At 56.0% G+C, this 17,160-nt stretch overlaps 1 protein-coding gene across 8 annotated transcripts in view; it reads left to right on the top strand.

Moving 5' to 3' along the window:
- PACS2 (phosphofurin acidic cluster sorting protein 2) overlaps positions 1–17,160 on the top strand; it is an 82,315-nt gene that overhangs the window by 22,356 nt on the left and 42,799 nt on the right. For 7 of the 8 annotated variants that reach the window (XR_004432217.1, XM_033191033.1, XM_033191030.1 and 4 more), the window contains exon 2: positions 14,818–14,905. Coding sequence is in view for 7 of the 8 variants with exons in the window: in XM_033191033.1 (XP_033046924.1) it covers positions 14,818–14,905 (88 nt within the window). In the remaining variant the exon portion in view is untranslated. Of the gene's footprint in view, positions 1–12,524; positions 12,787–14,817; positions 14,906–17,160 lie in introns of those variants that run through there. The other variant, XM_033191035.1, reaches the window with a different exon arrangement.

The following is a 17,160-nucleotide window of genomic DNA, read 5'->3' as shown; positions in this document are numbered from 1 at the left end:
GCTGTCTGGAGGTCAGGGTCCTCAGGTGACCAGAGTCCATGCGGGAGCGAGTGAGGACAGGGCTGGGGCAGGCGGCAGGATGATGCCTCCCAGAGGGGCTCAGTGAATGAATGAATGAAAGCACACACCCCCACGCTGCAGCAGGGCCAGCGTGTGCTTTGCTGTTGGGTGAGTCTGGCCTTCCTTCCTGGGGTTGTGGGCCCTGCTTGTGGGAGGCCCCTGTGGGGAGGGCCTCCTCGTAGAAGTGTTAATCAGAGTGAAAGCCGGTCCCTGTGCACGGCTGCTGGGAATGTAGTGTGGTGCAGCTGTTGCAGGGGACAGGACGGCAGCCGCTCGGAAAATGAGACACAGAGTTCCCGTCAGAGTTCCCGTGTGACCCAGCAGTTCCACTTCTCAGTAGAACCCAGGAGCCCTGAAGCGGGGCCTCCAGGGGAGAGCTGCACCCTGTGTTCGCAGCAGCCTCACTCACGGCGGCTGAGAGACAGACGCAGCCTGTGTCCATCCTTCGACGGACAAGTAGGCACAGTGTGACCTCCACACCACAGAGCGTCACTCACCCTCAGTGGGCACAGTGTGACCTCCACACCACAGAGCGTCGCTCACCCTCAGTGGGCACAGTGTGACCTCCACACCACAGAGCGTCGCTCACCCTCAGTGGGCACAGTGTGACCTCCACACCACAGAGCGTCGCTCACCCTCAGTGGGCACAGTGTGACCTCCACACCACAGAGCGTCGCTCACCCTCAGTGGGCACAGTGTGACCTCCACACCACAGAGCGTCGCTCACCCTCAGTGGGCACAGTGTGACCTCCACACCACAGAGCGTCGCTCACCCTCAGTGGGCACAGTGTGACCTCCACACCACAGAGCGTCGGTCACCCTCAGTGGGCACAGTGTGACCTCCACACCACAGAGCGTCGCTCACCCTCAGTGGGCACAGTGTGACCTCCACACCACAGAGCGTCGGTCACCCTCAGTGGGCACAGTGTGACCTCCACACCACAGAGCGTCACTCACCCTCGGCACAGTGTGACCCTCCACCCTGTGGAGTATTACTTAGCCCTGAAAAGGAAGGAAACAGAGGCTGCAGTGTGGACGGGCCTCGAGTATGTTGTGCTGAGTGGAATAAGCCCGTTACAGGAGGACATGCACTGTACAATCCCATTTGGGCCAGGTCCCTAGAGCCGTTGCATTCATGGGGACAGAAGGTAGGATGGTGCAGCATGGTGAGTGCAGGGGCCGGGGAAGGTAGGATGGTGCAGCATAGTGAGTGCAGGGGCCAGGGAAGGTGGGATGGTGCAGCATGGTGAGTGCAGGGGCCGGGGAAGGCAGGATGGTGCAGCATGGTGAGTGCAGGGGCCGGGGAAGGCGGGATGGTGCAGCATGGTGAGTGCAGGGGCCAGGGAAGGCGGGATGGTGCAGCATGGTGAGTGCAGGGGCCGGGGAAGGCGGGATGGTGCAGCATGGTGAGTGCAGGGGCCGGGGAAGGTGGGATGGTGCAGCATGGTGAGTGCAGGGCCCGGGGAAGGTGGGATGGTGCAGCATGGTGAGTGCAGGGCCGGGGAAGGCGGGATGGTGCAGCATGGTGAGTGCAGGGGCCGAGGAAAGCGGGATGGTGCAGCATGGTGAGTGCAGGGCCGGGGAAGGCGGGATGGTGCAGCATGGTGAGTGCAGGGGCCGGGGAAGGCGGGATGGTGCAGCATGGTGAGTGCAGGGCTGGGGAAGGCAGGATGGTGCAGCATGGTGAGTGCAGGGGCCGGGGAAGGCGGGATGGTGCAGCATGGTGAGTGCAGGGGCCGGGGAAGGCGGGATGGTGCAGCATGGTGAGTGCAGGGGCCGGGGAAGGTGGGATGGTGCAGCATGGTGAGTGCAGGGCCGGGGAAGGCGGGATGGTGCAGCATGGTGAGTGCAGGGGCGGGGAAGGCGGGATGGTGCAGCATGGTGAGTGCAGGGGCCGAGGAAAGCGGGATGGTGCAGCATGGTGAGTGCAGGGGCGGGGAAGGCGGGATGGTGCAGCATGGTGAGTGCAGGGCCGGGGAAGGCAGGATGGTGCAGCATGGTGAGTGCAGGGGCCGGGGAAGGTGGGATGGTGCAGCATGGTGAGTGCAGGGCTGGGGAAGGCAGGATGGTGCAGCATGGTGAGTGCAGGGGCCATGGTGAGTGCAGGGGCCGGGGAAGGCAGGATGGTGCAGCATGGTGAGTGCAGGGGCCGGGGAAGGTGGGATGGTGCAGCATGGTGAGTGCGGGGCCAGGGAAGGTAGGATGGTGCAGCATGGTGAGTGCAGGGGCCGGGGAAGGCGGGATGGTGCAGCATGGTGAGTGCAGGGGCCGGGGAAGGTAGGATGGTGCAGCATGGTGAGTGCAGGGGCCGGGGAAGGCGGGATGGTGCAGCATGGTGAGTGCAGGGGCCGGGGAAGGCGGGATGGTGCAGCATGGTGAGTGCAGGGGCCGGGGAAGGCGGGATGGTGCAGCATGGTGAGTGCAGGGGCCGGGGAAGGTGGGATGGTGCAGCATGGTGAGTGCAGGGCCGGGGAAGGCGGGATGGTGCAGCATGGTGAGTGCAGGGGCCGAGGAAAGCGGGATGGTGCAGCATGGTGAGTGCAGGGGCCGGGGAAGGCGGGATGGTGCAGCATGGTGAGTGCAGGGGCCAGGGAAGGTGGGATGGTGCAGCATGGTGAGTGCAGGGCTGGGGAAGGCAGGATGGTGCAGCATGGTGAGTGCAGGGGCCATGGTGAGTGCAGGGGCCGGGGAAGGCAGGATGGTGCAGCATGGTGAGTGCAGGGGCCGGGGAAGGTGGGATGGTGCAGCATGGTGAGTGCAGGGCCGGGGAAGGTAGGATGGTGCAGCATGGTGAGTGCAGGGGCCGGGGAAGGTGGGATGGTGCAGCATGGTGAGTGCAGGGGCCAGGGAAGGCGGGATGGTGCAGCATGGTGAGTGCAGGGGCCAGGGAAGGTGGGATGGTGCAGCATGGTGAGTGCAGGGGCCAGGGAAGGTGGGATGGTGCAGCATGGTGAGTGCAGGGCCGGGGAAGGCAGGATGGTGCAGCATGGTGAGTGCAGGGGCCATGGTGAGTGCAGGGCCGGGGAAGGTGGGATGGAGAGTTGGGGTAGGATGGGGTAGTTTCAGTTGCGCAAGGTGAAGAGAGTTCTTGAGCTGGATGGCGGTGAGGGCTGCACGACAGTGTCCACGCACTTAGTACCACTGATCTGTACGCTGAAAAATGGTTCAAATGGCAAGTTTTACGTTATATATATTTACCACAATAAAAAAGAGAAATAGACATCGTCAAGCTGTTCTCCAAAATAAGGCTGTCACCATTTACCTTCCTACTAGAAAAAAACAGTTAAATCCCAAAGCCAGGGGGTGCACCAGTGTTCACCTCCAGAGTTGGGGCTGGCTGAGCCCGTTGCTATGCCTACCTGGGCTTGGGTGGCAACCCTGGGAGGAGCTCAGGCCTCTCGCCTTTTGGATTTCTGTTCAAAGTGGGAAGTGGTCTCCAAATCCCAGGACGCCCCTGAGCCCCTGAGATGGGAACCTCTCCAGACCTGCCCTGAGAGCCTGTCCCACCCCTGGGCGAGGTCTCTGTGCCTCTGAACAAAACTGGGGAGCCTGATGCAGAGTCCTAGCTCAGGCTTCCAGAAGTCAGTGGTTTGAAGGGGTACCCACCCTTGCTCCGTTGGGACATAGGGACGCAGGTGCCTGCCTCAACCCCCACATGTGCACCCCCAGGGGCAGCAGAGCCACCTCCAGTCTCTGGTTTGCATCACACACAGGAGTGGGTGGGTGGGGGTTTCAGTCTCCCAGAGAGCATACTGCCGGGCTGCGCTCTCTCTGGCCTCCTCACCCATGGAGGGCCTGCCCTGCCCCCGTCTGAGGCTGGTGGCTGAGGGGTCTGTTCTTGGACTGGGGCCTGGCGCTGGCCCCGGTTTCCTGGAGGAGGAGGAGGGGGAGTGACCTGCAGAGGACTTCCAGCCTCCCCTTCTGCCTGCTGTGGGCTGCTCTCCGTCCAGCTGACATGGAAATGCCTTGCAGGGCACGCACATGGGGCACTTTCTGCTGAGTCAGGTTTCTCTGACCTTCCTGAAATGTCACTTGTTCTGTGACTCATAAAAACTGGGGTGCTGGGATGTGGTGCCTGCCTTCTCCCGGAAGTCCCTGCCGAGGGGCAGGGCGGGGCATTCCCAGGGGTGTTTCTCCTCTGCTGTCTTTCCTTTCCCACCTTGTCCCTTGGCCTCCCCTGACCTATTGACCTGCCACAGCTCGCTCACCCCAGGCCCCTGGGGGCTCTGCAGGATTCTGGGTCCTCCAGGGCCAGTGTGACCCTTGCTGGGTTTTCAGAGTGACCCTGGAGGGAGGGCCCTGCCCACCCTCACCTCCCATTCCCAGGTCATCTGCCCCAGGGCCAGGTGTCCATCCACCCTGACCGTGACCATGTGCCTGTGACCTCCTGCATGACTGTCCCCTGACCTCAGGTGCCCAGGCCTAGCAGTGCCCCATGCCACTGGGTCCCCAGGCATCCGCCAGGAAAGAACAGCTCTAGAGTGGCGAGCCAGCAGAGGTCCTGCTGTCTGTTGAAGGCCCTTGGAATTCCCTGGCTTCATGGTGCCATCTCCCCGCTCTTCTTCCTCCCTCCTGCCTCCCTGTCTTCCTACTCTCTCCCCTCCTTCCACCCGCCCAGCTGCTCTCCTCTGAGCCTGGCCCCACAACCAGAGGTTCCCACTGCTGCCTTCAGCTGACTGCAGGTATCCAGGCATCTGGGCCGAGGGCACCTCTGTGACTTAGTTGACCAACCCAGGCTGACTTCAGAGGTGCTCCTCGGCCCCTGCTCTGCGAGTTCCTGGGGACCCGTGGCTGTCACTTTGGCCCCTGATGTTTATGGTGGTTCCTACAGCTAATTGAATGCTGCCAAGGATGGAAAGTGGGGGACGCTATTCCACTGCCACTCACAGAGATCAGGTGCTTCGAAAAGACCAGCAGGGCTGGGTGTGGTGGCTCATGCTTGTAACCCTAGCACTGTGGGAGGCCAAGGTTGGGGGACCACTTGAGGTCAGGAGTTCGAGACCAGCCTGGCCAACATGGGAAAACCCTATCTCTATTGAAAATACAAAAATTAGCTGGGTGTGGTGGTGTGAACCTGTAGTCCTAGCTACTTGGGAGGCTGAGGCAGAAGAATGACTTGAACCCGGGAGGCAGAGGTTGCAGTGAGCCAGGATCATGCCACTGCACTCCAGCCTGGGCGACAAGAGCAAAACTCCATCTCCAAAGAAAAGAAGAAGAAGAAGAGCAGACCAGCAGGGCCAGGTGTGGTGGCTCATGCCTGTAATCCTAGCACTTTGGGAGGCCTAAGGGAGAGGATCTCCTGAGCACAGGGGTTCAAGGCTGCAGTGAGCTGTGATTGCACCTCTAGCCTGGGTGACAGAGCAAGATTCTGTCTCTATTAAAAAAAAAAAAAAAAGGAATGGAGATGACAAAGAACAAGTCTTAACTGAATATGAACAAAAGCCAGAAGCTGGTTGGAAAAGCTTAGTAAAGTAGCAAACACGCCAGGCTAATTTTTGTATTTTTAGTAGAGAGGGGTTTTGCCATGTAGGCCAGGCTGGTTTCGAACTCCTGACCTCAGGTGATCTGCCCACGTCAGCCTCCCAGAGTCCCAGGATTAGAGGCGTGAGCCACCACATCCAGCCAATTTTTGTATTTTTTGTAGAGATGGGGTTTCACCATGTTGCCCAGGCTGGTCTTGAACTCCTGGGCTCAGGTGATCCACCCGTCTTGGCCTCCCAAAGTGTTGAGATTACAAGTGTGAGCCACTGCGTCTGGCTAAGAAGGAGTATTACCCTTAGCAGATACAAATTTATTTAAATTAGTTATGCTAGTTAAAACAATATGGAATTGGCAGAAGTGTAAACAATGACTATGGAATGTACCAGCAGAAACACACGATCATAGTGTGCTTCAGAAATGGTCTCATTCATCCGTGAGAAAAGGATATGCTTTTAGGTAAATGGTTTGGTGATAATTGGACATTCATGTAGGAAACAAAATGCAGTCACTCACAACACACACACAACAACTCCAAATGGATGACTAATCTCGTGAGAAAGCGGGAGGACCAAAGCGGGGAGTGGGATGAGTTAAAGCAGCGGTCCCCATTTCTGCCCCCAGGAACCAGTTTTGTGGAACCAGTTTTTTCCACAGACGGTGATGGGAATGGTTTCCAGTGAAACGGTCCCACCGCCAATCATCAGGCATCGGATTCTCGTAGGAGTATGCAGCCTAGATCCCTCTCATGTACAGTTACAGCAGGGTTCTCCTGTGACACCTGATGCCCCACTGACCTGACAGGAGGCGGAGCTCAGGTGGGGATGCTCGCTCCCCAGTGCTCATTTCCTGCTGTGCAGCCAGTTCCTGACAGGCCAGGAACCCATCCCAGGGGTTAGGGACCTCTAGTCTAGACCACAGGTGACTTTTCTGCACCAGAGCCAGGAATGAAGGGCTGGCTGGGCTGGTGGTGCTTCCTGCTGCCTGTGGAGTGGTGCAGGTGTCCGTGGTCCAGGGCTGGCCAGGGACATCTCCTGTCCTTGGCTTGGCTTCTGCCTCTGGGTCCGTGGTGGTGCCTGGGATCTGCCCTTGCAGCCAGTGTGAAAGGAGTGGGCAGAGCCTCCTGCCGGGGTGAGCCTGCTGCCTCTGCTCAGGGCCCCTGGTGGGGCTGCTTGCTCAGCACCCTTGCCTTCTCTCTGGCCGGGCAGCCGTCACCCAGCTAGCGTGGGGAGGCTCGCTACCAAGGGGCAGGGGGCTGGAGAACGGAGCTTGGAGACGGCTGGCCGTCTCGCCCACGCATAAAGGCACACGCTTCTGAGGCCTGCAGTGCCTGCAGAGGGGAAGAAACAGGGCTGGCGTGCAGAGCACACAGTGCATTTCTGTGGTCGGGTCCCTTTATTTCTTTAAACAGATCCCAAGTGTGGAGAACATTTGCTCATTCTTGTTGGAGGCCTGTAGGTTTTGTGTATCTGAACTTTTCCTGTGTGCCTCTCGCTTCTCTCTGTCAGAAACAGAACCCAAGCCTCCTCTAGGGTTCAGATTCATGTTGGCTCTTTTCTTCTATTTCGAGCAGACACAGTAAAAGAGGAAAGAGATAACACTGTGGGTATTCAAAAGTTGTCTCGGATGTGAGCATTGAGTTTCCAGCTGTCACTGTGATTTTATTTTATATTGACTTGTTTTTAAAATACGCTTTGCTCTTCTTTCGTTGCTGTTGAATCTATTACAGCTGCAAGGTGTCCTGAACACAGTGGCAGGCTGGTGATGAATCGTCCTCTGTAGGTTTTCTGGTGTCTTTGTTATGATTTTCTCAGGGCCAAGTGTGGTGCACCTGGCCTAGGCAAACCTTTAGGCCTCACTCTCAGAACCAACAGTGGATAATAAGCCAATAACATGTTTTGTTTATCTGCACAGTTTCTGAATGCAAATGATTCTTTTTATTCCTTATTTTATTTATTTATGTTTTAGAGACAGAGTCTTGCCGTGTTGCCCAGGCTGGAGCTTTTTATTCTTTTTTTTTTTTTTTTTTTTGAGACAGAGTCTCGCTCTGTCGCCCAGGCTGGAGTGCAATGGCTGGATCTCAGCTCACTGCAAGCTCCGCCTTTCCGGGTTTACGCCATTCTCCTGACTCAGCCTCCCAAGTAGCTGGGACTACAGGCACCCGCCACCTCGCCCGGCTAGTTTTTTTTTTTTTGTATTTTTAGTAGAGACGAGGTTTCACCATGTTAGCCAGGATGGTCTCGATCTCCTGACCTCGTGATCCGCCCGTCTCGGCCTCCCAAAGTGCTGGGATTACAGGCTTGAGCCACCGCGCCCAGCCTGGAGCTTTTTATTCTTTCAGTGTTTGCACGGTGGCTGTAGCTGTGTGTAGTGACAGCAGAGACAGGCCTGAGAGGGGCAACCACGTCCCCCTTGAGCAGGATCTGTCTACTGCAGGACCATGAGCTGCGACTTTCTCCTTCCAAGTGTGCAGAGAGAGCCCCTCCCTAGGGATGGGGAGCCATAGCCTGCTGTTTTTGTGACAGGAATCTTGGGGGAGGGGGCACTGGGCTGTGCTGTGTGGATGCTGAGCGCCGGTCAACCAAATGTAAGGAATGTGAGCTTCTAGACAAAAATGTGGAAGCCTGAGTGGTGAGGAAGGGAAGTCTTGCAGTACCCTGCCCACTGCCCCCAAATGCCTCTCATGGATTTGTTTGTTTACAATTAGTTCACCCACAGGAGGATCCAGGCTGCTGCCTCTGTGTGTGTGTGTGTGTGTGTGTGTGTGTATGTGTGTGTGTGACAGCATCCTCTGTCACCCAGGCTGGAGTGCAGTGGTGCGATCACAGCTCACTGCAGCCTCCAACTCCTGGGCTCAGGTGATCCTCCCACCTCAGCCTCCTGCAGGTGGGGGGACTGCAGGTGCACTCCACCACATCCAGCTAATTTTTGTATTTTTTTGTAGAGACAGGGTTTCGCCATGTTGGTCAGGCTGGTCTCGAACTCCTGGCCTCAAGAAATCTACCTGCCTTGGCCTCCCAAAGTACCGGGATTACATGTGTGATTGTGCCCAGCCACAGTAGAGCTTCTTGTTTGCAATTGGTTGATATGTGTCTTGTGGCAGTCTTTAATAAAACAAAAACTTTGAAAGTATCATCTGGTAGACCAGGTGCAGTGGCTTATGCCTGGAATCCTAGCACTTTGGGAGGCCGAGGTGGGTAGATCACTTGAGATCAGGAGTTCAAAACCAGCCTGGCCGACATGATGAAACCCCGTCTCTAGTAAAAATACAAAAAATTAGCTGGGTGTGGTGGTGCACGCCTGTAGTCCCAGCTACTCAGAAGGCTGAGATAGGTGAATTGCTTGAACCTGGGAGGCAGAGGCTACAGTGAGCCAAGATCGCACCACTGCACAAAACAGAGCAAGACTCTGTCTAAAAAAAAAAAAAAAAAAAAAAGACATTATTGTTATGGTAAAGGTTCACCCCTCACACCTTTTTTCGGTATGCAGCTCTGAGCTTAACATCCACCACACAACCAGGCACAGAACACTGGGCAGTCCACCCAAAACAGTCCCCAGCAGCCACCCAGTGCCCAGCAGCCACCCGCCCTGCTGACCTGGCGTTGTCTCTCCAGCTCTGCCCTTTCCAGAGTGCCATAGAGATGGACAAAAATGGTGTGTGACCTCTCGACACGGGCGTCTCTCACTCAGCACGATGCCTTTGAGATCCATCCTATTGTGTGTCAGTGATCCATTCCTAGTTGTTGCTGAGTCGTATTCCGTTGCTCGGTGTGCCAAAATGTCCTTGTCTCTGCGTGAAGGACATCTGGGTTTGCAGTGGGTGGCAGTTATGAATAGAACTGCTGTTAGAGATCTCTGCATTACAGATCTTTGTAGGGACACATGCTTTTATTTCCCTTGGCCCAGTTCCAAGGGGTAGGATTGCCGGGTCCTGTATGTTTAACTTAGTAAGAAGCTGCCAAACGGCTTTGCAGTGACTGCCATGTGGCGTGCTGCGCGTTTGGAGTGTGTGGAAGTCCCCGTGGTTTTGCCTCCTCACCAGCACTTGGTATTAGCTTTTTTTATTTTTTGTGTGTTTTAAGCCATTCTAATAGGTGTAGTTGGTATCTCCTTTGGTTTTAATTTGCATTTCTGTAATAACTAATAGTTTTAAGCATCTTTTCATGTGTTCATTTGCTATCAATGTATCTTTTCTGGTGAAACGTCTGTTCAAATATTTTGCTTACTTTTTTTTTTTTTTTATGAGATGGAGTCTTGCTCTGTCAACCAGGCTGGAGTGCAGTGGCGCGACCTCAGCTCACTGCAACCTTCACCTCCCTGGTTCAAGCAATTCCCCTGCCTCAGCCTCTGGAGTAGCTGGGATTACAGGCGCCCGCCACCATGCCCACTAATTTTCTCACTTTTTATTAGGTTGTTTGTTTTCATATTGTTGAGTTCTGAGAGTTCATATATTTACATATTCTGGATAAAATTTGTGTCAAATATGTGATCTGCGGCCGGGCATGGTGGCTCATACCTGTAATCCCAGCACTTTGGGAGGCCAAGGTGGGCGGATCACTCGAGGCCAGGAGTTCGAGACCAGGCCTGGGCAACCTGCAGCTGAGACTGCAGATGTGTGCTGCCATACTTGGCTAATTTTTGTATTTTGTGTAGAGACAGGGTCTCCCTGTGTACCCTGGCTGATCTCAAACTCCTGGGCTCAAGTGATCCACCCACCTCAGCTTCCCAAAGTGCTGGGATTACAGGCATGAGCCACCCTGCCCTGCCTCTGCTTTTAATATACTGTTGAATTTGCCTGGAGGTTTTTTTTTTTTTGGAAGATTTAATTAATTATTAATTAATTAATTTGTTTTTGAGACACAGTCTCACTCTGTCTCCCAAAGTGGAGTGCAGTGGTACAGTCTCGGCTCACTACAACCTCTGCCTCCCCGGTTCAAGCGATTCTCCTGCCTCAGCCTCCTGAGTAGCTGGAATTACAGGCATGCGCCACCATGCCTGTCTAATTTTGTATTTTTAGTAGAGATGGGGTTTCACCATGTTGGCCAGGCTGGTCTCGAACTCCCGACCTCAAGTGATCCGCCCACCTTGGCCTCCTAAAGAGCTGGGATTACAGGTATGAGCCACTGCGCCCAGCCCAGAAATTTTCAAACTATTAATTCAATTTATTTAATAGGTATAAGAGTATACCAGCTATCTGTTTCATCATGGTGAGTGTTAGTAGTTTGTGGCTTTCTAGGGAAATGAAAATTAATGAAAATCGGTATATTTTATCAAAGTAGTGAAATTTTTATTCGTGAAGTTGTTCATAGTATTTTCCAGTAGTCTGTAACTTCTATCGTTCTTTCTTTCTTGTACTTCTGATAATGGCAACTTTTGTCTACTTTCTTCTTTGTTTGGGTAGAGGTATTATGAATTTTTTTTTTTTTTTTTTTTTTGAGATGGAGTCTCGCTCTGTCACCCAGGCTGGAGTGCAGTGGCCGGATCTCAGCTCACTGCAAGCTCCGCCTCCCGGGTTTACGCCATTCTCCTGCCTCAGCCTCCCGAGTAGCTGGGACTACAGGCGCCTGCCACCTTGCCCGGCTAGCTTTTTGTATTTTTTAGTAGAGACGGGGTTTCACCGTGTTAGCCAGGATGGTCTCGATCTCCTGACCTCATGATCCGCCCGCCTCGGCCTCCCAAAGTGCTGGGATTACAGGCTTGAGCCACCGCGCCCGCCGAGGTATTATGAATTTTATTCATCTTCCCAAAGAACTAGCATTTGGTTTTATTAATTGTTTATCTATTTTCACCTCTTTATCATTTTAATGTCCTTCCTTTTGCTTACTTGGGGTTTAATATGCTCTTCTAGTTTCTTAAGATGGAACCTTAGGGCTGGGCGCAGTGGCCCAGTAATCCCAGCACTTTGGGAGGCTGAGGTGGGTGGATCATCTGAGGTCAGGAGTTCGAGACCAGCCTGGCCAACATGGTGAAATCCTGTCTCTACCAAAAATATAAAAAATTAGCTGGGCATGGTAGTACACGCCTGTAATTATTTGAACCTGGGAGGTGGAGGTTGCAGTGAGCTGAGATCGTGCCACTGCACTCCAGCCTGGAGATGGAGACACAGCGAGACTCCATCTCAAAGCAGATGGAATCTGGCCGGGCGCGGTGGCTCACGCCTGTAATCCCAGCACTTTGGGAGGCCGAGGCGGGTGGATCACAAGGTCAGGAGATCGAGACCACCCTGGCTAACATGGTGAAACCCCGTCTCTACTAAAAATACAAAAAATTAGCCAGGCGTGGTGGTGGGCGCCTGTGGTCCTAGCTACTCAGGAGGCTGAGGCAGGAGAATGGCGTGAATCCAGGAGGCAGAGCTTGCAGTGAGCCGAGATCGCGCCACTGCACTCCAGCCTGGGCGACAGAGTGAGACTCCGTCTCAGAAAAAAAAAAAGGAATCTTTAGATTGTGTATTTGAATCTGTTTTCTTTTCTGACATAAGCACTTAATGCTATAAATTCTCATTTCAGCACTGCTTTAGCTGCACCTGGCAGATGTGACATGCTACGTTTTCATTTCTGTGCCATTCGGAGTGTTCTCTGATTTCCTTTGAGACTTCCTTTGATCCGTAGGTTATTGAGGGCCATGATTTTTAGTTTCCCAAGCAGTTGTGAATTTCCCCACCATCTTTCTGTGATAGATTGCTAGTCTAATGCCATTTTGGTCAGAGAACGTGTTCTTTGTATGATATCAGTTCTTTTGTGTTTGTGAAGAATTTGTGGTGTGACCCAGCATATGGTCTGTCTTGGTTCATGTCACCTCTCGCTTTGTCTGTCTCCTCTATCTTTTTTCCTCTTGCATTTTGTTCAGTAAGAGAGAGTCTATGGGAATCTGGGCAGCCCCAATGGAGTGGGGTGGAGCCAGGGCGAGGGTCCCTGTGGGAGGAGTGCCCCCTCAGGCCAGGCCGTTCAGTGCTTCTGCCAAGTCCTAGGAGACTGACTTAATGCCTGACTTATTTTGTGATATACTGAGTATGAGAATGACTTTAAAGCTCACCGGTGGCCTCGGAGTACACCTTGTGCACACAGACACTGACGGGCGACAGTGGACGGTCTGACCGCAGCTCGAAAATGACTGGAGGGACTCTGACAGCGATGTCTGTAGTAGACAGGCTCGTCATGCTCATTGTTTAAGCTCCATGCCTGCTTACCTAAAAAGCTGGACTTAAAATCATCTAACTTGGAACTCAGAAAAATAAAACATCTGACCTGGGTAGGTCCGTCTCCTGGTGTTGGAATGCAGACTCGTTTCTGGGTCAGTCCTGTGCTCTGTGAGCTACACTGACCCGATCTTGTTTGGAACAGGCCGCCCTGTGCATGACTTGGTCCCATGCAGGATCACACAGCCCGGCTGGTGACTTTGGTGGCCGTCAGGCCCTGCTCTCGTCTGCAGCTCTGTCTGCGGAGAGCACCCCGTGGCCCTGCCTGCACGGCTCCCTTACCCCTGCCCACACTGCTGCTCCCCACTGCCGCCCGCATGTCTTCCCCACCCCCACCTGCACGGCTCCCCCACCGCCTGCACGGCTCCCCCACCACCTGCACGGCTCCCCCACCGCCTGCACGGCTCCCCCACCACGTGCACGGCTCCCCCACCGCCTGCACGGCTCCCCCACCGCCTGCACGGCTCCCCCACCACGTGCACGGCTCCCCCACCGCCTGCCCGCCTGTCTTCCCCACCCCGCCTGCCCGCATGTCTTCCCCACCCCGCCTGCACGGCTCCCCCATCGCCTGCACGGCTCCCCCACCGCCTGCACGGCTCCCCCACCGCCTGCACGGCTCCCCTGCTGCCCACCGTCCGCCGTCCCCGCTGCACCTGCTGCCCTGCTGTCGAGTCAGGCGCGTCCCACCAGGGAGCTCTGATGTCTGCCCCTTGATTTCTCTCAGCTCAGTGGAGTGTAGACGGTATCGCCATCATCACCTGAGCATCCAGGATGGGAGTGGGGTCTCCGTGGTCTCCATTTTACAAATGGGTTGACAGGTGCTCAGGAAGCCCCGTGACGTCCTGGGGCCGCCCAGGCAGTCATACACAGGCTGTATCCAGCCAGTGCTCCCGCTGCTGGGTGCAGGGACGTGTGCCGGAAGGGCCTGCCTCCCCACCTCCATGTCCACACCCAATGCCCAGGGGTGGAGACGGAAGCACGTGGCAGCCACTGTGGGTGCTGCGTTCCGTGGCCTAGCTGTGTCCGGTGCCTGTTCTGGTGTTTTACATTCATACTTTGAGGGCCAAGCACCAGCCCGGGAGGTGGGTGCCACAAGTCCAGACTTCCCCAAGGGAAAGTGTCCTCAGCACAGACACAGCCACTCAGAACTTGTTGGTCTTGGAGCCTGAAGCCAGGTGGGGCAGGCAGTGCCATCCCTGCCTGGATGGTGGTGCCTTCACCCTTCCACTGTCCTGAGCAAGAAGAAAAATGAGCCAAGCTTCAAAGACAGCTGTGCCAAAGTTTCTGGAAAGCTTGCCAGTGCGGGCGTTGCACCCACACACCTTCAGGCGGTGGGGGCTGGTTTGGGCATCTTCACTGGATGGATTTGGGGCCCCGGCATGTGTACGGCACATGCCCTGGGGAGATGCGTGTTCACACAGGGCACCACTAGGCAGAGTGGAGGGTTGGGTCTACACCCTTCCACTCCCCAGGGACAGAGCCCTGGTCACTGTGGGTGTGTCCTTCAGACTGTCCCTGGCGTCTCCAGGACTCCTGTGGCCTCAGGACAGAATGGCAGAGGTGAAATGAACAGAAGGAAGGTTGGGGGAAAGCGTATCCCAGCCATGGGCAGGGGGGCCTGGGGTGGGCAGGACTGGGGGAGGCTGAGCCTGGGGCCGTGGGAGAGGGGAGGCCTGTGCTCTCACAGCTGGGAGCTGGCTCAGGACTCTCAGATCTTCTCTTTGTGGCCCATCATCCCTCCTACTTGCCTGTCCACAGGCCCACACTGAGTGAGTTCCATGGGAGGGAGGCTAACCCTCAGGGGCCTTCAGGAGATGAGACCTCTGGCCCGCCAGCCAATGGATGCTGAGGGGCACCCGCCATGTGCAGGGACGGCCGGGGTGATGTCTTGGAGCCCATGACATCCTGGGGCCGTCCAGGCAGTCATAGGGAGCCCTGTGAGGTCCTGGGGCCGCCCAGGCAGTCATACCCTGCCCTGTACTCCGGGGTGCAGACTCCGAGGGTGACACAGTCTTGGGATGGCGCAGGGTCACGTTCTGAGGAGAGGACGGAGCCCCGAGGCTGAGCTGTGCGTTGCCTTGCAGGTTGTGCAGCCTGACTCTGAAGAAGCTGGTGGTCTTCAAGGAGCTGGAGAAGGAGCTGATCTCCGTGGTGATCGCCGTCAAGATGCAGGTGAGGCCCCCTGCGCCCCTGGCCGTGGCTGGGTGCTGTGTAGGCTTTCCGTGTGCCTGGGAGACGAGTCAGGCAGTGCACCAGCGTGGGGCCCTGTGCCAAAATAGCGGGCAGCCCATGCCATCTCCGGGAGACGGGGGGCCTGGGAATGACAGGACGCTCCTGGGTCCAGTCCCGTCCCGCACAAGGGAGGCAGACCCAGCCTTCTGGGATGCGGAGGTCACATGCATGGAGCCTTCCCAGGGCAGAGGTGCCCTCAGGTCACCTCACAGTGATGGACGGGCCCCAAGCACCTGGAGCCAGGGCTTCCCTGCTGCCCTCAGCACCCACTTCCTGCCCATTTTCTGTGGGGTGGAGGGCACTCTGGGAGGTGAGGGCCTAGCCAGAACTCCCAGCCCCAGGTGCCAGGGCCTCTCTCCTGACCCTAGTGGGTCCTGTGACCTCTCGAAGGCTTTGAACAAGTAGCTGTTGCCCAGGGGCCGTGCTGGCGTCTTCCCCATGCCTGGCCCAGGGCCCGCCCCTTCCTTAGGATAGACCTCTAACCTCTGGCATGGGGCCCTACCCCACACTGACCCTATTCCTTGGCCCCATTCCTGCCTCTGCCTGTCTCTGGTCCTGCCCCAGCCTGTGTCCTGACTGAGAGCTTGGCCCCAGGGCCCCTCAGAGCCCCACCTCTCCAGCCCCTCTGTGTACCCCATGGACTGGCTGCCCATGCCCTCCCTGCCCACCCCAACTCAGCAGCCACGTGGCCCTTGGCCTCCCTTGATCACCCCCAGATCCTCGCCCACTTCTCTTGGGGTATCCTCTCCACCCAGGCCCCTGTTGGGGGAGCCTGGTTCCGCGGCCCCACCTGCTCCTCAGCCTTCTCTGGTGGGCACCTTCGCCTCCCCGGCTGGCGGCACCACTTTCCTTTTCCTGACACAGCTGGGTCCCTGCAGGTCCTCTGAGGGGGGATGCTAAGAGGGACCCGATGCAGAGCACATTTGCAGGGAAGCATCTCTGAAGGGTCAAGGGGAAGAGCAGGGAGAGCCCAGACCACAAGCAGGGGCACCTGGGGAGAGGAGAGCCGCGCTGCCTCTTGCCGCACTGCACCCGAGGCCCCAGCGCAAGGATAGGACCAGAGCCCCTGACGGGCGTCTCATGGAGCCCGAATATGGCCATGCGGGCCACCCACACCTGTCCTGAGGGCCCGCTGCTCCCACCCGAACCTGGGCTGTCCCCGGGCTCCCATTGTCTGTCCTGGACCTCCTGCCCTCCAGCCGCCTGGCACCTCTCATCCACTGTGGCCTGCGCACCGGCCTCTGGGAGCCTCGTGCCTGGGACCCCACAGTGGCTGCTTGTTTCTCGGAGCACGAGGTCCCCGAGCTCATCCTTGTCAGGATGGTTCCATGTAAAACAACAGTGCAATAAGCACGTTCAATCCATTAGGAATCTATTTGGATATAAAGTTTGCTGTTGGGGTCCTGTTGTCTTTCATCCAAATGACTCGTTATCCATTTAGCATAGGTGTGTATGATGTCTCCTGCTGGCCTGAAGCGTGATCACTGGGTATAAACTGTGTTTTCAGGTGGTCATGCATTTCCTACACCTACATCTAGGCTTCTACTACTCTCCTTTTTGTGACAGCTTCTCCATATTTTAAGTATCGTATCTCTGTATATTTTATTCTCTGAGAGGACCAGTCAGCGCTGATCATTCTTCTTTTTAGAAAATGCTTTAGGCTGGGCACAGTGGCTCATGCCTGTAATCCCAGCACTTTGAGAGGCCGAGGAGGAGGGTGGATTGCTTGAGCTCAGGAGTTGGAGACCAGTCTGGGCAACACGACTAATCCTTGTCTCTTAACAAAATACCAAAAGTATTGTATTTTTGTGTGTGTGTGTGTGTGTGTGTGGTGGTCATGCCTGTAGTCCCAGGTACTAGGAAGGCTGAGGCTGGAGGATTGCCTGAGCCTGGGAGGTCAAGGCTCTAGTGAGTTGAGACCGAGCCACTGCACTGCAGCCTGGGTGACAGAGTGAGACCCTGTCTCAAAAAAAATAAAAAATAAAAAATGCTTTAAGCGAAGCATGGGGCACACGCCTGTCGGCTGAGCTACTTAGGAGGCTGAGGCAGGAGGATTGCTTGAGCCCAGGTGCTCAAGTCCAGCCTGAGCAACACAGCGAGACCTGCCTCTCAAAACCAAAACCAGAAGAGGCTTGGTGCCTCCCAGATTTGTTCTGCCAGGCAGACTTGGGCAGCGCAGTCAGGTGCTGCTGCAT

This window comes from Trachypithecus francoisi, unplaced genomic scaffold (genome assembly GCF_009764315.1).
Source record: "Trachypithecus francoisi isolate TF-2019V2 unplaced genomic scaffold, Tfra_2.0 Lachesis_group3, whole genome shotgun sequence".
Lineage (NCBI taxonomy): Eukaryota > Metazoa > Chordata > Mammalia > Primates > Cercopithecidae > Trachypithecus > Trachypithecus francoisi.
This window is presented reverse-complemented; position numbering and strand designations above follow the sequence as displayed.